At 47.2% G+C, this 25,107-nt stretch overlaps 1 protein-coding gene across 1 annotated transcript in view; it reads left to right on the top strand.

Moving 5' to 3' along the window:
• The window catches only part of PRKDC (protein kinase, DNA-activated, catalytic subunit), a 139,855-nt gene that overhangs the window by 99,043 nt on the left and 15,705 nt on the right, over positions 1 to 25,107 (top strand). The window contains exons 60-73 of the mRNA XM_040972592.1: positions 2,189 to 2,301; positions 3,463 to 3,594; positions 4,906 to 5,085; positions 7,418 to 7,623; positions 9,119 to 9,257; positions 10,827 to 11,015; positions 11,573 to 11,797; positions 13,071 to 13,179; positions 14,353 to 14,464; positions 18,071 to 18,257; positions 19,805 to 19,979; positions 21,132 to 21,325; positions 22,106 to 22,283; positions 23,801 to 23,961. Coding sequence (XP_040828526.1) covers positions 2,189 to 2,301; positions 3,463 to 3,594; positions 4,906 to 5,085; positions 7,418 to 7,623; positions 9,119 to 9,257; positions 10,827 to 11,015; positions 11,573 to 11,797; positions 13,071 to 13,179; positions 14,353 to 14,464; positions 18,071 to 18,257; positions 19,805 to 19,979; positions 21,132 to 21,325; positions 22,106 to 22,283; positions 23,801 to 23,961 — 2,300 coding nt within the window. The remainder of the gene's footprint in view (positions 1 to 2,188; positions 2,302 to 3,462; positions 3,595 to 4,905; positions 5,086 to 7,417; positions 7,624 to 9,118; positions 9,258 to 10,826; positions 11,016 to 11,572; positions 11,798 to 13,070; positions 13,180 to 14,352; positions 14,465 to 18,070; positions 18,258 to 19,804; positions 19,980 to 21,131; positions 21,326 to 22,105; positions 22,284 to 23,800; positions 23,962 to 25,107) is intronic.

Raw genomic sequence — 25,107 nt, forward strand, 5'->3', positions numbered from 1 at the left:
AAGTAATTGAACTTATCTGGACAATAAGATGCTGGACTCTATGCTTGGTATATGCTTGCAATGAAGGAATCTCAACTGAACTTGCACTGTGGTAATGCAACAAGGTGGAGGAATCCACCATGGGGGGAGGGTTAGGGAGGGGTGGGGGGAATTCCAGTACCTATAAAATTGTGTCACATAATGCAATGTAATTAATTAAATTTTTTAAAAAAGGAGGAGGAGTATCGATGGCACAGGAAAGTGCATCAGGTACCGTGGCCTGGCAACATGCCAGGGTCAAGTGTGCAGGATGCCGTTGCCTTGGTAGGACATGGAGGCTAGCACACAATTACATTGCTGGGAAGGAGGTGGAATCCAAGACACCTGGTAACTGGGAAACCTGCTGGGTTCTGGCGGGCAGTATGATATGTGCTGGGAAGCAGGCAGGATCGAGCTTGCGCGATGATCTGGCGTGGGAAGGGGCCTGGGTTTAGCGGGCAAGGTGACTTGTCCTGGGAGGATGCGGGGTCCAGCACCCATGGTGACCCTAGCCTGGGAATGAGGTGATTGCCCAGTGACCAAGCGCGCCCTTGGCGACTTGCTCTAGGAAAGAGTCGTGATCAAGCATGTGTGTTGATATTACTTGCAAAGGTTGCTAGGATTGGGCAGGGTGACGAGTGCTGGAAAGGAGGCAGGTTGAGCGCACAAGGTTACCTGGCCTGGGAATGTGTTGGCGTCAAGAATGTGGTGTTTGGCCCGGGAACAAGACATGGTCAAACATGCAAGTTGATGGCCAAGGAACGGGGCCTGGGTCTGGCGGACTGGGTGGTGTGTCCTGGGATGGAGGCGGAGTTGGATGCAGGCTTAGTGAGCTGGGCTGGAAAACTACTGGGTGAAGCTCAGTGACTTGGTCTGGGAAAGGAGGCGTGGTTGAACATGCGCACTGGCTTGAGAAGGGGCCTGGGTTTTCTTGGAAGGAGGCGGGACAAACGCAGGCGCACTCCGTGACCTGGCCTGGGAATCTGGTAAAGCGTCCCCATGGTTACTTGCCTTGGAAGGAGGCGTGGTCGAGCATGCGCGTTGAAAGCACCGGGAAGGCTACTGGAGTCTGCCGAGCAGGGTCATGTGTGGTGGGAAAGACGCAGAGTTGAGCACGCGTGTTTCCGGGTGTGGGAATGTGGTGGGGTCAAGTGTGCCAGCCTATGGGGCCTTGACCTGGGAAGAGTCGAGATCGGGCATGCGTGGTGACATGGTCTGGGAAGGATGCTGAATCTAACAGGCAGAGTGACACGTCCTGGGAAGAAGGCGGGGACCACAGCGTGCTGGGAAGGGTCAAGGTGGGCGGTGATTGGTCTGGGAAAAGGCACAGTTGAGCATGCGTGTTGACATAGCCTGGGCAGGGTGCTGGGTCGAGCTGGCAAGGCAATGTGGCTTGGAAAAGAGGCAAAGTTGCGCGCCGCAGTTATCTGACCTGGGAATGTGGTGGGGTCAGATTGGCTGTCAGTGATTGGCTTGGGAAGGAAGCGGGTTTAGCATATGCACGGACATGACCTTGGTAGGAGCCAGGCTGGAGCAGGAAAGTGACTTGTGCTGGGAAGGAGGCGGGGTCAAGCTCCTGCGGACCTGACATAGGAATGTGGTGGGATCCAGCATAGCCGTGGTGAAGGGTTAGCATTCGCAGTGACTTAATTTGGGAAGGTCACTGGGTTTAGCGAAAGAGATTTGTCCTCGGGCAGAACTGGGAACTTGGTTGGTCAAGTATGCCCGTGGTGATTTGGTCTGAGAAGGAATGGGGTCGAGTATTCATTGTGACATGGTTGGGAAGGGTCGTAGTGATTGGAGAGTGACATCAAGTGCACCTGGTGACATAATTTGAGAAGGACGCCAGGTAAAGTGCTCACCATGACCTGGCCTGGGGAGGAAGCGGAGTGGAGCACTCATGTTGACAGTATCTGGAAAGAATGTGGCTCTGAGTATTCACACGGAAGTGACCTGGGAGGAGGCAAGTCTTGGTGCACTTGGTGATATCCTGGGACAGAGGATGGGTAAGTGCTCACTTGACCTTGTTCTAGGAGGTGGCAATGAGGAAAGGAGGTCCCACCAAGTGCTGGGGGTGAGGTGTTGGCGGGACGTACTGGGTCACGTGGTCTGAAATGGCGGCTGGGCTAAGTGTGTGCATTGACTTGTAAACCTGCTTAATGTTCTCTAGGCAGCGACAGTCGGGTAGAAATACTAAGATTACGCAGACGATTTTTAAAAGACCAAGAAAAAGTCAGTTTAATTTATGCCAGAAAAGGCATTGCTGAACAACAACGAGAAAAGGTTCGTATCTTTTTTCTTTCTTTTAATTTGGTTAAAAATAGCTATTTTATCCGAAGGCCAGAATCCCCCGTCTGATACTGGTTCCCGTATGGATCTGCAACCAGAATGACAGAAGCAGCAGTGTGTGGGTTCAGGTTGCCTACAGGCCAAACTGTCTGAGCCCTTGGGTGTGAAGAGAGTTGAGGACACCTTGGCGAGAGTGCCCATGCCCCTGAATCTGTTGTTCACCTGGCTCTCATCCTGTGGGCCTGTCTCCACCTCCTTTTCTTGGCCCACAGCAGCCCAGTTTTGTCCTGTTTGCCCATGGTGCAGAGTGACCACCAGCCTTCCTGTATCTGGTGTCTTAGGGTGTGGGCAGGCAGGCAGGCCAAGCTCTCTGCCCCCTGACCAGAGCCCTGGAGAAGGATGTCAGAGCTGTATGTGGACCGAGCCACTGCAGAAGGTGTCTGTGCGAGGCAGGGTGAGGCCATGCGGTGGGAGAGGTGGCCAGTCCCAGAAAGGGGCACTGGAGTCTCTGTGCTGAAAACTGTGGTTGGAAACACGGACGGCGTGACTTAATAAACATCCCTCAAAATATGGACTTGAGGAAGGCCTTTGTTCAGCCGTGCTTTAGTTTTGTTAAGTCAATAACTGTGGCACAATTTCTAAGAAAGTTAAGATGGTTTGTGAATAAAATCCCTGCTGTTCATCTAATTCAGTTTAAATGCTCGGCCACTTTGTTAAAATCCACATCCAAGTGTGAAGTTGTTGAATGATCCTGCCCCTTCCTCTGGAAGAATCCAAAAATCAGGCTGTGTCCGAGCCCCTTTCCTGCTTCCCACACCATTCCTGGAGGGGCTTCCCTTAGCCAAGAGAAGGGGCCTTGGATTGTGGTGAAAACCAAACCTAGCAAGATGTGCTGACAAGGACACTGGTAGAAGGAAAAGTAGGCGTTGCAACTCCGTCCTGATCTCTCCTGAAGCGCGTGGGTCATCTTTCACCACTTTGCCCAGATGCGTTAGCAAGGAGCTGAATCAGAGGCAACAGCAGGATGAGCCCGTGTTAGGATCTGAAATGCCGGCACCACAAGCAGCAGTTCACAAACAGCTCTGCCACAGTGCTGCCTCCTCCTTGGATTTGCTTGGGAAAGGAATTCTGATCTTCTTGTTTTGGGGATTGTAGGAGATCCAGAGTGAACTGAGGATGAAGCAGGATGCGCAGGTGGTTCTGTACAGGAAGTACCGGCTGGGAGACCTGCCCGACATCCAGATCAAACACAGCAGCTTGATCGCGCCCTTGCAGGCCGTAGCCCAGGTCAGTGCCTCGCGACTGTGTCCTCAGCCAGCAGCTCAGGAGATCTGCTGCGGTTCCAGGGGTTTCCTGTGCACAAGCAAGAAGAATTGAGGCCGTTCTCTGTCACAGATATTTGTCCTGGATAGCGGACTTGATTTAAAGACCCTGGACTCTGTCCCGAGCCTCGCTGGGCTGTTTCCACTGTTAGGGTGTGTTTCCAGTTCTTTTCACACAGAGAGATTGACTTAGAGCTATGAGGACTTAGACCCCAAAAGTGAGTGTTTGCTTTAAGTCAGTTAGTGTTCAGTCATAGAGTCTTCATCTGTCACATCAAAGAGTTAATGTTAGGATGATACAAAGTGTAAAGCAAGTTGGTGAATCATTAAAGTGCCAAGCCATTCACACTGTTAATTATAAAAATTTTTTAAATTGATTTTGACTATACATTTTTTAAAGATTTACTTATGTTTGTTGTAAAGGCAGATTTACAGAGAGGAGGAGAGACAGAGAGGAGGATCTTCCATCTGATGATTCATTCACCAAGTGGCCACAACAGCCGGAGTTGCACCGATCTGAAGCCAGGAGCCTGAAGCCTTTTCTGGGTCTCCCGCGCAGGTGCAGGGTCCCAAGGCTTTGGGCCACCCTCTGATGCTTTCCCAGGCCACAAGCAAGAAGCTGGATGGGAAACGGGGTCGCTGGGATTAGAACCAGCACCCATATGGGATCCTGGTGCATATGAGATGAAGACTTTAGCTGCTAGGCTACCACACTGGGCCCCAAAGATTTTTTTTGAATATTTATTTTATTTTTATTGGAAAGTTAGATGTGGATGCGGGGAGACAGAGAGGAACATCTTCCATTCCCCAAGTGGCCCCAATGGCCAGAGCTAGGGGCCTCCTTGGGTCTCCCATGGGGATGCAGGGTCCAAGGGCTTTGGGCCGTCATTGATTGCTTTCCCTGGCCATGGGCAGGGAGCTGGATGGGAATCTGGGCCACTGGGATTGGACATTTTCCTTCTTTGTTTTCGTATTTACTTGGGAGGCACAGCTCTGACTCTGGACTGGCCTAGTTCCTACCATTGGGACTATCTGGGTAGTGAAGGAGCAAATGAAGTATCACTCCTCCCTGTGTATTGCTCTCTCTAACTCTTCCTTTCAAATAAACAAACAAATAATTTTTTCTTAGAAATCTTTTTTTAACTTTCTAAATACAATTGAGAATCTATTTAGAATTCTCATCTGGAGGATATGTTTGCATGTCTCTTTTCCAGTATGTATGAATGACATCATTTTTGCTGACCTGAATCGGTCTTTGCTTTGCATTTTCTTACAGAGAGATCCGATAATTGCAAAACAACTCTTCAGCAGCTTGTTTTCTGCAATCTTGAAGGAGATGGGTAAATCTAAGACGGTGTCCGAGCAGAGCAGCATCACTCACAAGTTGCTCCAAGACTTTAATCGTTTCCTCAACACCAGTTTTTGTTTCTTCCCGCCCTTCGTCTCCTGCATCCAGGTAGGTCCGCAGAGCCCTTTGTCGGCTGGGTGTCATCCACTCCGGCTTCCTGAGGCGGTCTCTCCAGCATCTCAGACAGGAGCGAGGCGTTGCAACAGAGAGGCTGTGCTGCTCGTAATTTATGACAGGGTCATGGTGTGTACAACACTGTCATCTCAACCTCGGAAAATAAAGCCTGCCCTCTACTCACTGTTGAGCCTAGTGAGTTCCTGAATTGCTCAGTTAGATTCTTTAACACTATTGGAAGCAGTGCTGGCTTACACACTAATTGCGTAGTGATGATCTCCAATGAGGTATGTAGTTGTCCTGTTTCCTTGTTTTTGCTGCCATTTTATGTATTCTGTTTTCATTGGTTTATGATTTACAAGTAGAATTCTATCATTGTTTTCTCCTGGCTACACCAAAGATAGAAGTTTTAGTAATTATGCTGAATCAGCTAAAAGGCAATTTCTCTTTACATTGTGTTCCAAATTTTTTTAAAAATAAGATTAATTTCCTTCTTGCAACCTGATAGTCATTTTTTAAAAAGCTGTCTGTTCATCCCCTGGTCGCTCTTTCTGTGAGTGGTGAGCCAGCACTGAGTAGTAAAGCACCTCTGAGAGCTTGCTGGTCGCTGCTCACCACGGGAGATGCAGTGGGTATGCAGGGGCGCCTGTGCTTTTCAGCCTCTGCTCTGAGTACTTCCTGGGGACTCGCAGCTGAGACAGGTCGTCGGAGCCCTTTGGCCCAGTATTTATGCGGGTGCTTCCTCACAAAGCCGGCAGCACTAAAAGTTTATGTAACCAAGAGTCTGCAGCTGAGAGGTTTGCTTCTGCCAAGCAACTCATTGTTTATAGAGTAGAATGATGCTGTAAACAAGGTTGCACTGAATGGCTCCTGTTGAAATTAACTTGCAGACCTCATTTACGTTAGACACGGTGACGTGTACAGGAGAGCTATCCCAGTGGGAATCATTCATTCATTCAGACTACTTCGTCTAGGAGCTCTGGGGCCGAGGATGAATGAGTGTTAAGTTCCACGCAGTCAGAGACAGTACTGTCTGCAGTAGCATCTGGGGCATAGCCGATCCTGGATGAATATTTATAAGGAGGGGGTTACTGGAACAAATAATGTATATGTTTGTTTAAAAGATGTCCTGTACCTTGTGGTGGGTCAATCAGAGTGATGCCATCTCAGAAACTGACAACTTGGCCATAATGAGCCTTTGCTGCATTATTAATTGCAGTATAATTTTTTAAGGATTTATGTATTGCTTTTATTGGAAAGGTAGATATACAGAGAGAAAGATCTTCCATCTGCTGGTTTACTCCCCAGGCGGCTGCAATGACCAGAACTTAGCCGATCTGAAGCCAGAAGCAGGATCCTTCTCTGGGTCTCCCACACAGGTGCATGGTCCCAAGTTTCTGGGCCATCCTCTACTGCTTTTCCAGGATGCAAGCATGAAGCTGGGTGGAAAGTGGAGCACCCAGGACACAAACCAGCCCCTAAATGGGATCCTGGGTATGCAAGGCGAGGATTTAGGGTCCTGAAGTAGAATTTTATGTGTTTCTTTTCCTTGTCACTCCTTCTTAGAGTGACAAACATTTTTGTTTGTTCAGGTGTTTGGGGAAATTTATATTCTTTTATCAGTCTTAAAGTGAAACTTGAGTTGTCATGATGGTCACCTGACAGGTGACCGGTGTGTGCGGAGCACGTGGGACCAGTGAGAGGGTACAAGGAGTACATGGCACATGGACACAGGAACCATGTGCACACTTGCATGCTCATTCTGTCCATATCCTTCTGTGTATTGAATTGGGGGGTGTTGTTCATTACTTTGATGTATATAGGACTCCAAATTGTAACCTGCAAAATACAGATTGTTATAATTCATGAAATGTAAGCATTGTTGAATAAGTTAGCTGTGCATGGAAAATATGGGGAAAAAATGAGGTTGCATGGAATAATGGGCAGATGAATCACCTACTTTTAATGAAAATACACAATCTTTGTATTTCAGCTATTTTTCTTAGCAAATCAGGCTAACTGTTCCTGGCAATTACAGCTGTTGTTGGGATATGTAAAATATATATAAATCTTCACATCTTGCTAGTGTTTTCTTCCTTTAAACTAATTTCGAGATTGGAAGTGTAAAAATAAAAGCATTTCCTGCTTGGAGAAAATTGAATATTGAGGGCAAATTTGTTAATAAAATTATACAGAGAAGCTTTTAGTGATATCACTACTTACGTCAAAACTTGCTTTTATGTTTAATAAAATGAATTATTCACTTGGTGAAGATACAGGCCAAGAACCACAGGCTAAACAGCTACATATGTTTGTGGTTTCGCAGGAAATCAGCTGTCAGCACACAGACTTGCTGAGCCTTGACCCGGCCGCCGTGCGCTCAGGCTGCCTGGCCAGTCTGCAGCAGCCCACGGGTATACGCCTTCTGGAAGAGGCACTGCTCCGCTTGATGCCCACAGAGCTGTCCGCCAAACGAATCCGAGGGAAGGGCCAGCCGCCCCCTGATGTCCTCCGGTGGATCGAACTTGCTAAGTAAGCTTGAAGTGAAGAACTCAGCTGAGGAGAACAGAGAATAATGGCTTCCTGTTGGCCAAAATGACTCAGCACAGTTGATAGTAACACCTCTTGGATGTTAAATACATCTTCTGGTCTGGTGATTCGACAGTTGTTGTCCTGGTCAGAATTGTCTTGCTCGGTGATGAAGAATTGTTTCAAACCCATTGCTTTCTTCTAGCATTTGATCTTTTAGACTCAAGTTCAGTTTCCTGTAAAATATAGCTGCAAATTATGATAGCTTGTGATTTTTTTCCCTGCTTTCCTAAACTGAACACAGGATGATTAATTGTTTTCAGCAGAACTGAGAATTTTAGTAACATTTTAATTCAGTTAGCTTGTTTACTTGGGAAAAACAAACTATTTTGTAGTTTGCAATTTTTACATTATGTGGTTTTATAATGAAAGCCAGTTCTGAATCTTGAGGAGGATGTTATAGTGAGTTTAAAATTAAATTTGAAGTTCTATTTTTAAAGTGCTGATTTTTAGATCTTTAGGTTCTTTGGGGAGTGGACAAAGATAGTAAAAGTGGGAGGCAGAGAGCCCCTGTCCTTTTGGCTGTTTTGTAGTCAGTTCCCTGTCTGTCTGAATGCAGTACCTTGAGTATGTAAGGGCTGTGCCCAGCACCAAGGAGAAGTGAAATGGATCAGACACTGGGCACAGGCACAAAGCCAACGATACAGGGGGAAATGCTTGTACTTTCACACAGAACTAGCCATACAGTGAGGCAGGAAGTTGTGAGTGCAGGGGCACCTTAGACAGACTGTAGCTAATGTGATTTCACCCCGGCAGTACTGTAGTCTTCAGCTCTACTGGAGACAGCACACACCTTGCATTTTCAGGGAATCAGAAACCCATAAAATATGTGTTTGCTGGATAAGTAGGCCATGCAGATCTTAAGGATTCACATTGTAAACATTTTTTCTAATCTTGTGTAATTCCTTATACTTTTGTATGTGATGATTTCTGCATTCCTTGGAGATAGTATAGCAAGCACAGGCCAGCATTTTGTTGCTATGCTACAGTCATCACTTTGATCTTGTTAAAGCGGATATAACTCAAGGACCCATATGGGGCACATAGGGTAATCCCTTTCCTGAGTTAATGGAAAGTGCCTAATCTCTTCTTTCCTGGACATCTGGGCTCTGAGTACTGTCTACTGCCCATCTGCCCTCACCCCTGCCTGCCTGCCTGCCCGCCTGCCTCACTTTCTGCAATGTAACATTTGTCCTGCAGTTTCAGGGTGACAAGAACTGCATCTATTACTAAACCTGCTTATTTATGGAAATTGCATATATATGTATATGTGTATATATATGTAGTGAACCTGAAAGCACATTTGAATATTTTTCTGTCTGCTACAACCCTTAGTTAATATGATGTGCAGCAGTCTAGTTGACCATTTCGTTAGCTAAGTAACTTTTAAACTCGGGAGAGTCAGTTGATGTGGTCTTTGTTTTGGCTTGCTTCGTAGGCTGTATAGATCCATTGGCGAATACGACGTCCTGCGTGGTATTTTCAGCAGTGAAATAGGGACAAAGCCGGTCACCCAGGAAGCTTTATTAGCAGAAGCCAGGAGCGATTATTCTGAAGCTGCCAAGCACTACAATGAGGTAAAGTTCATGCGGGTCGTTCACCCATTTCCTTTTTCTCTGCATGAAGATAAAAAAGTTAGTTTTATGCTTTGAAACTTCCTGCTGCTTTCACCTTATTCGTTAGTGCATTAGCCCCTTACTGTCTCCGTGGTGAAACGCCTTGGGCAGTCTGCTTATGACAAAAACACAGGTTGATTTGGCTCACAGTTTCAGAAGGTGAAAGTCTAAAACACAGCATGGATGGGGCCCTTTGAGGTCCAGTTCCCACCTGTCTGCAGAGTGTCACCTCAGGGCTGATAGCAGAGGTGGGGCATGAGAGAAAGTTATCTCAGGGCTGGGCAGGAAGTGGAGAGGCCCAGGAGGACCAAGCTCGGGATTTTTTTAGGGGTCTCTTGGGGAGAACTCACCTACATGCCGGAGGGCTACCTTCATGCATTTTGAGGGCCTCCGGTTAACTTAAGCAGCCCTACTAGGTCCCTCGGCCTTCCACACCACCAGACTAGGAACTAAGTTTCCAGCACACAGACCTGTGGGAGGACAAACAGCATCCAAATCAAAGCTCTTGGAATTTACCCCGAGGTTAATAATAGCCAAATGTTTCATAATGAGCAGATGTGAAGTAATTACTGTATCTCTTACTGTTTTTAAGAAAACCATTGAATAGAGGAGGGGGTTAGCCTTAGCAGTTAGGACACAAGGTGTTCACTGTGTCCTTATCAAGTGCTTAAGTGTAACACCAGCTGCAGCCCCGTTAGTCCACACCTGGGAGTAACTGGGTTCCTGTCACACCTCTGAGAGACCTGGATTGAATTCCCAAAAGTGGTCTGCCCCAGACCCTGCTTTTGTGAGCATTTAGGGAGTGAACTGAAGGTTGACAGTTCTATCTCAAATCAATTTTTAAAAAAATAAATGGAAACGAAATTGTTGAATAGAAGAAAAACCATTTCACATGTTACCAAGCACTATATAGAACTGTGTAATGTTTTTTTCCACATCTGTCGTTACTGTATAGTTTGTTTTTGAGTAGTTTGCTTCCCTGCTGTCAGTAAAACATTTCTAGCGAGGTATGGAGGAGCTTGGGAAGATGCATGTCGGCTCGGTCTCCTGCCCTTTGGGTTTGCGTGGCCAGTGTCTGCCTCGGTGCAGCTGCCGAGCCGCAGGCTCTGTGGCCTTGAGAAGCAGCCCTGGTTTTCACAGCCCTCCTGCAGTTTTCCACAGATGTCCTGAATTCTAGTTTCCATTCTCAGAACTTGTTGAGTTGTAAATAACTCACACCATTGACTTAAATCAAATTAGGATGCATTGGACATGTTCAGTCTTAATGATTTGCTCCATTGGTAAGTTTCTCAGAAAAACAAATGGCTTCCTCTTGCTTAGGGTTTTAGTATGCCTTGATCTTTTTAGGATTCCGTTTTTCTTTCTACCTAGTGTTCCAGGTAATCTCCCTTTTCTCATACCTTGCCCGAAATCTTAAAATAAGATCCAGAGTGTGCACGTCATCTTGCCTCCTTTTTTTTTTTTTTAACCTATGTTCTTTGGTCTTCTCTCCAAGTTTGCTAAATATTCTTGATGATGTTTCTCTGCCAGGCTCTCAACAAACAGGAGTGGGCAGACGGTGAGCCCACGGAAACTGAGAAGGACTTCTGGGAACTTGCATCCCTTGACTGCTATAACCAGCTCTCTGAGTGGAAATCCCTTGAGTACTGCTCCACGGTCAGTGTGGACAGTGGGAGCCCTCCGGATCTCAGCAAGATGTGGAGTGAGCCGTTTTATCAGGTGGGGAGGGCTCGCTTTAAGTCACTGAAATGAAAATTTTAGACAAGTCAGATATTCTGTACTCAATTTTAAAACTTTTCCCCAAACGGGTGGTAGTTGTAAAGTATTAGAGTGTTTATGGCCTGACTCCCCTACAGGCTCCATGGTATTGTGACTCTAGCCACTTGGAGTTAACCCTTTCAAAATGAGTGAGGTATATTTTAAAGCAAACACCGGCTTCCCGGATGTGATGACATGGAAGACTATTTCGTGCAACTCTTGGACCACACTGCATGTCAGTGCTGCAGGTGGTGTGCAGCCCTCACATGCCACCAGGGTGCCTGCGCCTCCTCACTGTGAGAACAACACCCAGCCGACAGCAGAGCCCATTTTCTGTTGAACATGTTCCTGTATATTTTGTGGTGGTCAAGCCAGCTATTACAGTTGAACTTATTTTAGAAGCTGTAGTTTGAGGTGTGAGTTTCGGCCTTATGCCTTGATCCATAAAATCAGTCCAGAGAGCATGTTTAAAAAAAAAAATCAAACACGTGTCAGCCAGGGCTCCCTGTGTTTCTCAGGAGACGTACCTGCCTTCCATGGTCCGCAGCAAGCTGAAGCTGCTGCTGCAGGGAGAGGCTGAGCAGTCCCTGCTGACGTTCGTGGACGAGGCGATGCAGCAGGACATGCGGAAGGTGCTGCTGGAGCTTCAGTACAGCCAGGAACTGAGTCTGCTGTACCTGCTGCAGGACGACATGGACAGAGCCAAGTACCACATCGAAAATGGCATCCGGATCTTCATGCAGGCAAGCAAGCAAGTCTATCTAAAACCTAAAAAGTTTGTGATCATTTTAGAAGCCAACTCACAGACAAAATCAACAAGCCAAGCTCTTTCCTGCTGCCCATTTCCTCCTCCTCTCTGTGCTTTCATGGTCTTCATCTTAAATGTCTTTCTTGAGTATTTTTTCCCTTTCTGCCTTAAATTGTTTGTTTGGGAGCCAGGATATACTAGATTGAATCCCAGCTGCTCTACTTCTGGTGCACCTGGGAAAGTAGCAGAAGATGGTCCAAGTGGCACACCATTCAGGGGAGACCTGCATTAAGCCCTGAGCTTCATCCTGGCTGAGCCCCAGCTATTGGGACCATTTGGGAAATAAACCAGCAGATGGAAAATTTCTCTATCTCTTTTTCTCTTTCTCTCTCTCTCACCCCCTTCTTCCCCTCCCTTGCACACATCTGCATTCTTTCCCTCACTTCCCTCCTAACTCTACCTTTCAAATAATAAATCTTTTTTTAAAGATTTGTTTATTTTTGTTGTAAAGTCAGATATACAGAGAGGAGGAGAGACAGAGAGGAAGATCTTCAGTCCGATGATTCACTCTCCAAGTGACAACAATGACCAGTGCTGTGCCAATCTGAAGCTAGGAGCCAGGAACTTCCTCCAGGTTTCCCACACAGGTGCAGAGTTCCAAGTTTTGGGCCATCCTTGACTGCTTTCCCAGGCCACAAGCAGGGAGTTAAATGGGAAGCGGGGTGGCCAGGATTAGAACCGGCGCCCATATGGGGTCCCGGGTACATTCAAGGCGAGGACTTAGCCACTAGGCCACTGCGCCGGGCCCTCAAATAATAAATCTTTTTAAAAATCCCTTTACAGAAAATTACGGTGTCACTTATGACAGCCGCATCCACTATTGCAGTGCTGGTGAAAGTATTGCCTGTTCCTGCTGACATGCCTAGTCCAAACACCTGGGCTCATGCCATCTCTGTGGGAGATCAGGACAGAATTCCTGGCTCCTGGCTTCTGCCTGACCCAGCCTTAGCTGTTAGTGCCATTTGGGAGTTGAGCCAGCAGATGGAAGATCTCCTTTCCTATTCATTTCTCTCTCCCCTTCTTTTTGTCAATCGGCCTTTCAAAACATCAATTATTTTTTAAAAATGAGTCATTTATTATTTATGTGACCTAACCATTCTGAGACACATTTCCAGGGCATTTCTTGTATTTTGTGTTTTAGAGACCCATGTCTAGATTTCAGGTAATAATTTGATTTACAGCAATACTCACTGATTTTTTTTTTCTAGACTTATTCCAGTATTGATGTGCTGTTACACAGAAGCAGGCTCGCTAAATTACAGTCTGTCCAGGCTTTAACCGAAATTCAGGAATTCATTGGCTTTATGAGTAAACAAGGTAATTAGCTTAACCTGTTGGTTTTTGCTTGTTTTTGTTTTTGTTTTTGTTTGTTTGCTTAGTGAAAGTGCATGCTTCTTAATGTATGGGTTGGACATGGCTTTGAACTTACTCCACAGATAGACATTTCAAGACCATTGTAATAAAGTGTTTGACATGGCTGGGTGCTAGGTTAGGCCCTGGGGAAGCAAAGCTGAAAGAAACATTGTTGCTGGCTTTAGCCACAGTGGTGTGGTGACCATATGGCACGGGTGCCCCAGGATGAGGGCAGGTGGTCTCAAGCAATGTGTCAGAGGGAGAGACTCATAGAGCCCTACCAGGTAAAGAGCAGAAAGCTGCAGTGGCAGCTGTGCCTGGGTGTCAGGCAGCCCAGCCTTAGGACAGGACAGTGACTGTGGGTGCAGAACCTTTACGAATGCTCACAAATAAGTTTTAACCTGGTGCTCATGGGAGGCCACGCAGAGTTCTGATGGAACAGGTGCATCTTAGTTAACGTGTTTCGGTTCTGGGGAACTGATACAGGTACAGCAGGTTCAGCTCCCACCTGCAGTACTGGCATCCCATATGAGTGCTGGTTGAAGTTCCTGCTACTCTGCTTCCAAACCAAGTCTTTGCTAATGCACCTGGGAAACCTGGGGAGGCCCAGGCCTGCCACGTGGGAGACCCAGATAAAGCTCTTGGTTCAACCAGTCTGGTCATTCAGGCACTCTCACTCCCTCTTCCTCTGCCCTCCCTCTCCCCCTCGCCAGGGCTGGGCAGCATTACATAGCGAAGTGCAGTTATTGAGTCACTGGTTGGGTTTCTCTACACAAAGACTCCCAAGTAGCCCTGTACCTGATCAGACCTGATGTTGACATCAAGAAACTGCTGCAGCCCTCACGAAGCCCTATTCGGTTTCCAGTGCTTGTTACATTTGAAACTGCACACAAGGGATTGTGGACCCAGAGTAAAGGCAAGAAGAATTGCCTGACCATGACCATGTCATCACATCCTTAAACAGTGGGGGGTGCAAGGTCAGAATACAGGATTGGTGGGGCAATTTCCTTGCTGCTCTTATGAAAGTAAGGATTTTTGTGTGTGTTTAGACAAGAAATTTTTGTTTCCTATTCATTAACTATGACCCCACTCTGACAATTGGTCTTCCTGCTGATCATGCTTTAATGTTGCTTTTAGGTAATTTCTCCTCTCAAGTTCCCCTTAGGAGACTTCTGAAAACCTGGACAAACAGATATCCAGATGCCAAAATGGACCCAATGAACATCTGGGATGATATCATCACAAATCGGTAAAATGTGGTCTTTTTGAATTATAAGTGGATCCATTTTGAAAATTGTGAGAATGATTTTTCTCACAAACTATGGCTTACAAAACTGGTGTCTGGGGTGGGTGTTTGGCGGAGTGGTTAAGCCACCTGTTGAGACACCCATATCCCACATTGGAATGCCTGGGTTCAAATCCTGGCTCTGTTCTCAATTCTGACTTCCTTCTAATGCCTCCCTGGGAGGCAGCAGGTGCTGGCTCATTAGGGAGATCTGTATTGAATTGTGGCTCCTGGCTTCAACCTGGTGCAGCCCTCAACTGTTGTGGGAATTTGGGGAATGAATTAGCAGATAGAAGATCTGTTTCTTTCTATCCCATTCTAAAATAAAATAGATGCTTACAATTATTAAGGAAAAGATGGCTGGTGTTTGACTCCAATATAGTTCTCTCTCTTACCAAGCCAGTTGACCGAGTTTTGTCCTAGCAAAGCAACTGTGCGTCCTGTCCCCTGGGGGGGAGTTGCTGCCCGCCCACTCAGAGGGCGTGTGGTGCCACTGGCTGGCTAACAAGCTCTGGCAGGGAGCATAGGTGGGGACACCAGGGGTGATAGGCATCTGCTCTCACTACAGCAAATGACAACTCTGTGGAGTGACTCCTGATTAAGCCTGTTGTGACACCCCTGCTCCCTTCACCCTTCACTAAGTGACTGTAGATTACCCTCCCTCCCCAGGTTGTGCTCACTCTCATGCCTTCATCTTACCTACCCTGGCTCGTCACTGCAGGATCCGGGTGGCAGAAGCTAAGCATCCACTTTTTTTTTTTTTTGCCTTTTGGGGTTTTCTTTTTCTTTTCTTTTCTTTTCTTTCTTTTTTTTTTTTTTAAGATTTTATTTATTTTTATTGGAAAGGCAGATAGGAGGAGAGACAAAGAGGAAGATCTTCCATCTGATGATTCACTCCCCAAGCAGCCACAACGGCTGAAGCTGAGCCGATCTGAAGCCAGGAGCTAGGAGCTTCTTCCTGGTCTCCCATGCAGGTGCAGGGTCCCAAGGCCCAGGCTGTCTTCTACTGCTTTCCCTGGCCACAGGCAGGGAGCTAGATGGGAAATGGAACAGTTGGGATTAGAACCAGCAACCATATGGGATCCCGACACATGCAAGGCGAGGACTTTAACCACTACGCTATCGCACTGGGCCTGCCTTTTGGGGTTTTCATTTTCTCCTTCCCTCTCAGGTACACAGATTATCTACTTCCTGAATTATTTGAGCATAATTGCACACATCATGTCTCTCCACCTGTCTGGATCGCAGTGTACATTTCCTGAATAAGAGTAATCAGCTTTGCTGCATCTGTGTATGCGTATGTGTATATATATTTTGTTGTTGTTTTTTCAGCTTTTTTCATTTTTCCTGCTTGTTTTTTGGTGCTTACATATTTTTAAATCTTATTTATTTGAGAGGTAAATAGATAGACAGATCTCCCATCTGCTGGTTCATTCCCCAAAGACCCACAAAAGCTGCTGTGTTGAGCCGGGCCAAAGCCTGGAGCCGGGCACTCAGTCCAGGTCTCCGTGCGAGTCACATGAAGTCCTGGAGGCGTGTCCTGCTGCTTCCCAGGGCGCAGAGCAGCAGGCGCTGGAAGCAGAAGCAGGGGTAGGATTCAAACCCAGGCACTCCCCTGTGGCACAGGAGCACCCCAAGTGGTGTATGGATCACTGGGTCACAGGCCTGCCCCGGTGTTTTCATTTTTCACTTGTAGTCCAGCTGAAATAAAGAACTTTGTAGCATTTTCTCCATCTACAGGACCAAATCCAGTCCTCAATCATGGATTGCATTTAGTTCAGTTAATCTCCCTTAAGCTGAACCCGTTCCTTCTCTCCACCCCTCCCCCTGCCTTTTTTTTTTTTTAATCTTTTATAGCATTTATGCTTGTGGTGTTTCCTCAGATCTGGGTAGCCCAGCCTCACTTAGCCAGCTACTCCTTTTCTGAGTAGGCGTTTTTTAAAAAAAGATTTATTTATTTATTTTTATTGGAAAGTCAGATATACAGAGAGGCGGAGAGACAGAGAAGAAGATCTTCAGTCCGATGGTTCACTCCCCAAGTGACCACAACAGCTGGTACTGTGCCAATCCGAAGCCAGGAGCCAGGAACTTCCTCCAGGTCTCTCACATGGGTGCAGGATCCCAAGGCTTTGGGCCATCCTCGGCTGCTTTCCCAGGCTACAAGCAGGGAGCTGGATGGGAAGTGGAGCTGCCAGGATTAGAACCAGCGCCCATATGGGATCCCAGCGCGTTCAAGGCGAGGACTTTAGCTGCCAGGCCACACCGCCGGGCCCTGAGTTGTACTCTTAAGCTGTCATATCACATGTGGCATATATGGTGTCCATTGTCTGTGTTTTACTGGTGACAGTGATTTTGCTCACTTAGTTAAAATGTTGTCTAATCTTTCAGGTATTAAAGCCAGGGTTTTTGTTTGTTTTATTGTTGTTGTTTTTCCTTTTGCAACCAAGGAGAAACTAATACAAGAGGTGTTTGGAGGTCTGCCTGCCCCTCTGTTTTTCACCTATGGTTGACTCTCCGCTCCTCCAGTGTTAACAAAGGTAGTGGCAGTGCCTGCCCCCACCACCCATTGCCCATTTATCAGTCTTTCTTAAGGAGGAGCCCTCCTCTCTCCCTCACCTGTTGATCTGCTTTTAAAAACTAAGCAATATAGCGTCACAGATTCCAGTTTTAATTATTGAGATATAACCTATTACTATCGCTATTTTATCTTCAAATGGTCTTTGTTTGGCCAGTGAGCGCCTGTTCAAACTGATATTCCAGACTCTTCCAAAGTTATTTTGTTTTCTTCTTGGAAATGGGTTGTTTTAGTTCTTACATTTAGATGGGTCAGCCACTGGAAGGTCGTTTTTGTAGGTGACGTGGGGCATGGTGCGGAGGAGTAGCCGAGAGCAGTCTGGCAAGTGAGGGAGGCGCGGAGAACCAGAGAGGCTTGTATCTTGGGAACAACAAAAGGGCAAGAAAGAGAATGATGAGGCACAGTTTTACCTGGCCATGAGGTTTCTAAGAAATCAGAAATTAGTTCTTAGATGAACAACAGAAAGTTGCTTGATTATTAATTAAGGATACACTTTATTTGTTACAGTTGTTTGCCTTACATCAGTGAACTTATAAAGGCACTTAAGCAAGGTCACATATGCAAAATAAATTATAATACAAACAGTAATAATCTTACACCAACCTAGATATGTCTTTCATAATTCTCAGTGCTTATTTATAACTTCACTGAGTTAAGTTTTTCTCCTGTGGATGTCAGACCTCAGGCTGGGAGATACATAAAAGAAAAATGGCTTCTGCCAACACACGTTATGATCCTCCATCACTGACAGAGAAAACTGCAAGCTTAAATGCTTCCTTTTGCAGAGTTGGAGGCTTTAAGGCATAGGCAGAAAGTTCTGTTGAAGTGGCCTTGGTGATCTTTGAAGAGTCAGGTTACTGACTGTGTGCTTTCCTGTTCCGGAGTGAGAATGAGTTTCATGACTCGCTTGCTGAGGGGCTGTCCGCAGCTCCCTGCTGGGACAAGCTGCCCTCGCACACCTCTGATGGCAGCCTCCCTCATCCTCGCCTGTGTAGGTGCTTCTTTCTCAGTAAGATGGAGGAAAAGCTGCCCTCCCTCGCCGACAATCACAGCATGAGCATGGATGAAGACCAGGACCCTAGGGTCAGCGGGGACGTGAGCGAGCAGGAGGACATTCGTTCACTGATCCAGAGCTGTAGGTTCTCCATGAAGATGCACATGGTGGAGAGTGCACGGCAGCAGGTGGGTGTCCCTGGCACATGCTCAGGTAGCTGTGCATGGCAGCAGGTGGGCGTCCCTGGGACATCCTCAGGTAGCTGTGCATGGCAGCAGGTGGGCGTCCCTGGGACATCCTCAGGTAGCTGTGCATGGCAGCAGGTGGGCGTCCCTGGGGCATGCTCAGGTAGCTGTGCGTGGCAGCAGGTGGGCATTTCTGGGACATCCTCAGGTAGCTCTTTCCCCCCTTAACTTAGCTTTCCTTTGAAGCCTATAGCTTAAAAAGAATCTGAAGGTTAGCATCTTTCTTTCTCTTTGTAACAAAGTAAACCTGAAGAAATGCTTGAAATTATTCAGAAAGTGTCTAAAAGTTATAATGTGCCTGTTAATCATTTCAGTGTTTGTTATTGAAAAAGCAAATGAGCTGAACATCAGGTTGCATTTTATTTAACAAAATAAATGCTTGCCAGTAAGTTTCAAGTTATTTTGAAGCTCAATTTATAGAACTCTCTCATGTCAGAGAGCATGCCTTGCTTAGAAGTTACTTGTAAAGTATTTTAATATATGAGCTCACATGTGTACCTATCAAGGAACCTGCTCATTTAATGGGCCTCTTGAGTATTGTTGCAAAGTAAAAAATGTCATTCCGAATAAAGAAAATTACTGATAAATCATGTGAAAATCACTGAAAAAGCTAAAAATTTTCCTGATAGAATGTTAACTTTCTTCTGGATGTTTCAACAGAATATATAAACAGCAGCTAATTAGTGTCACTGCCAGGAATACTGGCGGCAGAGGTGAAAGGAATATGTCAAACTTACAGAAGTCCTTCCTTGGCACTCACTTGACCTGCCGCATTCTCCTCAGAGCTCGTCAGAGTTAGTGATTTCAGAATTGAGTTTCACCTCTTATGCGTGGCCCAGCACTTCATCAGGGGCTACAGGTCCTGTGTGGAGCAAAATGTAGCCCCTGGACAGTTACCACCTTTGTGAAAAGCAGAAGACAGCTGCATGGGAGGGAGGCCCTGCGGATGCAGGAGGGGAAAAAGCCACCTTGGGGGAGGAGGCGGTGTGGGAGCTGTGAATGGAGATCCAGGACTGACCTTGGGCACGTGCGCTCCTGGGTGCAGCCCAGGCGGAAGTTCAGCTGGGTCTCAATGGCTAGGTGCCATTGTATGACCAAGCAAGAAAGTGCAGGGACGGAAGCAATGTGGGCAGCGATGTGTGCCCTTGGGTGTGGCGTAGCTGGGGCTGGGAGGGCGCCGGAGGAGCAGTGTGCTCCACCGACACCGGAGAGAGACTGTCGGGCTGAGGAGCTCCTCGGTTGTGACAGAATGTTTTGGAATACAACACTAGCGGTGTTTGGCCAATGTTGTCAATGTTCTCTTCCTGGAAAAGTTGTAAAATGAAATGAAGTGAGACTGGTGAGCCCCAGAGCTAAGGGAAGAGGTTGCTGTCGCAGGTGTGCCATGGGAGGCACAGGAAACTGTCATCAGAGGACTTGATGTGAACCAGCTTCATTTCTGCCCACCTGCCCCTTGTCACTCTGCTTTTTTTTTTTTCTGGTTCCCATAGAACAACTTCTCACTTGCCATGAAAATACTGAAGGAGCTGCACCGAGAGTCCAAAGGGAGTGCCGAGCGCCTGGTGCCGTGGGTGCAGAGCTACTGCCGGCTGAGCCACTGGCGGAGCCGTGCGCAGAGCCCGGCCGAGCGGATCCTCTCCGTGCTCAAGACCGTGTCGCTGCTGGGTACGGGCTGCTCTGTGCCCTGCGTGTCCGCTGCCCTTCCCTGCCACCCCCATGCAGCTGCCCTCCTCCCGTGTGACATTTTGCTGCTACCCTTCTCTGGTACCTTGGGTAGATGAAGCCGGTTGTGCCGGAGAGAGTGAGGCCAATGCAACTGGAGGTGAAGGCTGAGAGCCAGGCTCCTTGGAGAGTGCTGTTGAGCAGGGTCTTCAGCACTTTTTATCTGAGAACTAAAATGGAAATAAGAGGCTATCTAAAAACTAAAATGGAAATTAAAAGGTTTTTTTCTCTTTAATACTTAATGAAATTATGGGCCTAACAGTTTAAATACTCTAAGAGCAATGCACCTCAGACATAAAAGATTCAATATGAAAGCCTTTTCTATAGTAATGTTCTTCTCTGTAATAATGTAGCCTTTAGGATCCAGGGGTGAAACGAACTTACTCAGGCCTGGGTTGTGCTGGAATCCTGGAGTACCTGGCAGCACCAAGAGTGGACACTTCCAGAGGCTAGTATTGTCCTCTAGGGCCAATGTCACTGGCACAGTATCAAGGGCAAGAGCAGTCTTTCCACCAGATGAAAGCCATCTGAAAAATGCCTTAAGTAATTGTGCTGGGCATTGAGTCTGTTTCTATTTTGTAGCAGCCTTGCGAACCAGACAAAAAGCAGTGACCCTGGCCCAAGGCAGTGTGGCTAAGCTAATGAGGCCCCTTGTCCTGCATGTGAGAGCCCAAGCTTTCAATACAGCAGTGCCAGTGGCCTTGTCATCTGTAAGCCACATTTGGAAATCCTCCCCTGGTTATTAATGTAGACACAAATGCATTGTCAAGAGCCATTTTCTGTCCTTTGCATGACAGAATTGGGGGCATTGGCGAAATGCAGAGTTGACACAATATAAAAACTCATTCTGAGTTTTGATCACTTAGCCTCTGTTGCCTGATATGGCAAAGAACCCTGTTCATGTCTTAGCAAGAGTAAGAAACTCCCCGATCAGAATGTGAAGCCAGTCCATCAGACCTCCAAAATATATTTTAAGCAATATCTCAGCGGGAAATCAGTTTTGTAGATGGTGAGTTTCTTTTATTAATGCCATTACTGGTTTACTTCAGAATCAAGTCATGTGGGTTTGTTTTTCCTCTTTAAATCCAGGCACAGATGAGCACAACATATCGAACTACTTAAGCAAGAATCCCTGGGCTTGCTGCGATCAGAACATCCTTCTGGGCACAACGTTCAGAATCATGGCGAACACGCTCAGTGGCGAGCCGGACTGCCTTGCTGACATCGAGGAGAGCAAGGCCAGAAGGATTCTGGAGCTCTCCGGCTCCAGTTCAGGAGATGTGGAGCCGGTAATGAGTGCTGGCAGGGTGGCCGCTGCCCACCTGCGTGCTTGTTGCGAGTGTTTGATGCTGCAAGCTCCCGGGCTGCTGGAGAGTAATGAAGTATCGCTATTGGCTCCTAAAATGCAGTTGCACACAGCCAGGCTTCTGATATGGATATGTGACAGATTCCACATGTTCCCTGTTTGTTTGAAGGATACTTTTTTTTGTAAATGTGAGGAATGAGAAATGTGCATGAGATTTATGTGAACAGTTCTCCCATGACCTTTGTCAATGCAGTTTCCCCAACAGATGCCATTGGAATATCCCACTGGCTTGGGGCCCCCAGCAGCCTCTCCTGTTTCGTTCTGCCCCTGCTCTACTTGGCTTTTGTCAGGCTGTTTTGGTCTTTCATCAGTGAGCAAGCCCCTGCTCGTCAGTGGGCTGGCCTCGTCTTCTCCCTCTGTGGTGCCGATTGGGTCCAGGGAACTGTGGAAAGGCACCACTTTCTGTTTCTTTCTACAGCCCAGGGCAGAGCCGTGTGGCCCTGCTGGCTGGGCTCAGCTCTATGAGGCTTGTGAACTGTGGGTTCATGCTCGGCTTGGTCCTCTTCACCTGGAACGCACAGTCATGGAGGTGGCTTAATTCCCTCTCCTTTTCCAGCTAACTTGCCTTCAGTGCACCGTGAGGCTGCTGATCCCTTCTTAGTCATGAGTCCTGAACACTCTTGACAATCACATGTGGAAAGCAGAGGCCTTTGGGTGAGCTGCGGTCTCACTCATGGGCTTCTTGGGGGTCTCTGAATTTCAGGTGATTGCGGGTTTATACCAAAAAGCCTTCCACCACCTCTCCAGTGCTGTGCATGCTGCCGAGGAGGGGTCTCAGCCTTCAGGGGGACCTGGGCCCACCACCAGGGTGGTCGATGCCTACATGACCCTAGTGGATTTCTGTGACCAGCAGCTCCGCAAGGTGGAAGATAATGCAGCGGGTGAATCACAGAAGAAAGAGACAAGTTAGTGTTCTGTGACGTCAACACAGTCTGAAGAGTTGTGTGGATGGTTTTCGCTTTCTATTTGTTTTTTCATTCCTAAAGGTTTAGTTATTTGAAAGGCAGGAAGAATAGAGGTAAGAGACAGGCACGGTGGCCTAATGGCTCAAGTTCCCGCCTCGCATGCACCAGGTTCTCATGTGGGTGCCAGTTCTAATCCCAGCAGCCCTGCTTCCCATCCAGCTTCCTGCTTGTGGCCTGGGAAAGTAGTCAAGGAACGTCCAAAGTTTTGGGACCATGCACCCGCATGGGAGACCTAGATGAAACACCTGGCTCCTGGCTTCGGATTGGCACAGCTCCGGCCGTTGCAGCCACTTGGGGAGTAAATCACCGGACGGAAGGTCTTCCTCTCTGTCTCTCCTCCTCTCTCTATATCTGACTTTCCAATAAAAATAAATATTGAAAGAAAGAGAGAGAGAGATCTTCCATCCTCTGGTACACTCCCCAGTTGTCTACACCAACTAGGGCAGGGCCAGAATAAAGCCAAGAGCCAGAAACTCCATCCTTGTTTCCCGCAGAGGTGCCAGGGTCTCACCTCCTTGGAACATTATTTGTGGCTTTCCTAGGCATATGGCAGCCAGGTGGATTAGAAGATGAGCAGCTTTGGAATCAGGGTAGCTGGGATTTGTACTGGCACTCTAGGATGGCAACTTCCACAAGCAATGGCTGTACCCACTGTGCCATAATGCTGGCCCCTCCTATTTGTTTTTAAATGACCGTATGCTTAAAGATGTATTCATTTAAAAGGCAGAGTGGCAGGGAAAGAGGAAGCAAAAAGCTCAGAGCAGTAGCTCTTTCATCCTCTGCTTCACTCCCTGAATGGCTACAGCAGAGTTGGATGATGCCAGGAGCACCATCCAGATCTCCTAAGACTCAAATACTTGGGCTGTCATGTACTATTTCCCAGGCATACTGACAAGGAGCTGGATCCAAAGTGGAGAAGCCAGGACTGGAGCTGGTATTCAGTGGCAGCCTAACCCTATGTGCCATACATAGCACCTCCCCCAAAACCAAATATTTTGAGAAACAGCTGGTGTCTTCTTCAGAGGCAATGACATTTCCCTGTAGTTCCAGCTGTGCTTAGGTGAAGTCTAGCTGTTTCCTATGTTTAGATTTGTGTAATCTCCTCTGTGGTGTTTCCTGCCCTGTTGGTGATACTGGCTCATGTACTTCATCTGTTACTCCTGGAATGTTAAGTCAGGAACCAGGAAGTATCCCTGCAATTGCCACGCCAGAATGCGAACAGTGCCTTATGCTAAGCGAGGGCTCTCAGAAAGTTCAGACTGGAGAAAAGAATCCAGAAGTGGAACTGCTATTTGTCAACCTCAAGTGGCAGCTAAGAAGAGAGCAATGACATTCTACAAAATTGAAGCCAAAGAGAAAAGGCAGTTATTCTTTGAGTTTGTGGTTAAAGTGGATATACTGACTGTTGCTTTATTCTCTGCTTTCCTTTGTAGCTGTTGATTCTGTAGAACTGCAGATGTATCCAGCAATTGTGGTGGAGAAAATGTTAAAAGCTTTAAAATTAAATTCCACGGAGGCCAGACTGAAGTTCCCTAGGTTACTGCAGCTCATAGAGCAGTATCCGGAAGAGACCCTGAGCCTCATGATGAAAGAGGTTGGTATCTTATTCTAGCAAGCAGCTAGGACCTTACGTAATAAGCTCTTCCATCCAGATGGGTTCATGTGCACAGTGTCTGCATTATACCTTTTCCCAACTCATGTTGCGTTCTGATAGGTCTGAGAACACAGGCGTTTTCACGTTAGCATGAAGGAGTGTTCTCATTGACCCATTTTGCTCTGAGAGTTGGTGAATTACCGTCTCTGAGCAAACACACAGACTTGCTCAAGGGGCGGTGTGGAGTCCTGGGGGAGTCAGTGCAGCTACCTTGTCGTGGTCTGCAACATTGGCTAGTGGCCAGGGAGAAGGAAGAAGCTCACCTCCCCACTCCTGCTAGGCATTGTGCCTGAAGCAGCAACTGAGGCTGGGGCATGCGAGGAGAAAGGGCTTGTGTGGGGTGGAGTGGGACCAGCTGGCTGCTGCAGCGGGTAAGCTCTTGACCTGTGGGCACTGCCTGAGGGCAGTGATGCTGTGCCGCCTGCAGTCTCCTGAAGATCACAGATATTCAAGGAGCTGTGGGGCCAGTCTGGGAGTTCAGCAAGACTGAGGGGATCTGAACTGTACCCTTCACCTTCTCGTGGATTCTGAAGGTGGTGTTATCAGTAAGAAATGACATGGTTTCTAAGTAATTCAGATTGAAGCAAATTCAGAAGTGTAACCTCATGGATGTGTTTTTCTTTGGGATAAGGGAACAAAAGATTGTCATAACTGATTTTAGTTTTCCTCAAATCATATTTTACTTGTACACAGTCAAAACAGCATTTTGAATTTGTGATGAAAATAAAGGGAGCATCAGCCTTGTGTCTGACGTCCATCGTCAGTGTCATCTGGGCCCCCAGGAGGCCCTCATGACGGCATGCCCAGACCCTCATGTCTGCCTCGCTGTGGGCAGTGTGGATGGACCCCCACCTCTCCACCCCACCTGTTCTCTGCCCTCAGCTCACAGATGCTGTTGGGAAGCCAGCCCCAGGTTACTCCTTATGCCAACAGCCTGACTAAATAACTGCTTAAAGCATTGGAGGCAAACATGAACACATTTCTAAAAAGGGGCTTGAAGGAAAGAGACAAAAACCAGAAGCCATAAGGACACTAAGTTAGCACTTTTGCACAGAAGGAAAAAAGAATGCTGTAACTCAGGAGAGA

This window comes from Ochotona curzoniae, unplaced genomic scaffold, assembly GCF_017591425.1.
Source record: "Ochotona curzoniae isolate NIBS_2020 unplaced genomic scaffold, NIBS_Ocur_1.0 contig_2318, whole genome shotgun sequence".
NCBI lineage: Eukaryota > Metazoa > Chordata > Mammalia > Lagomorpha > Ochotonidae > Ochotona > Ochotona curzoniae.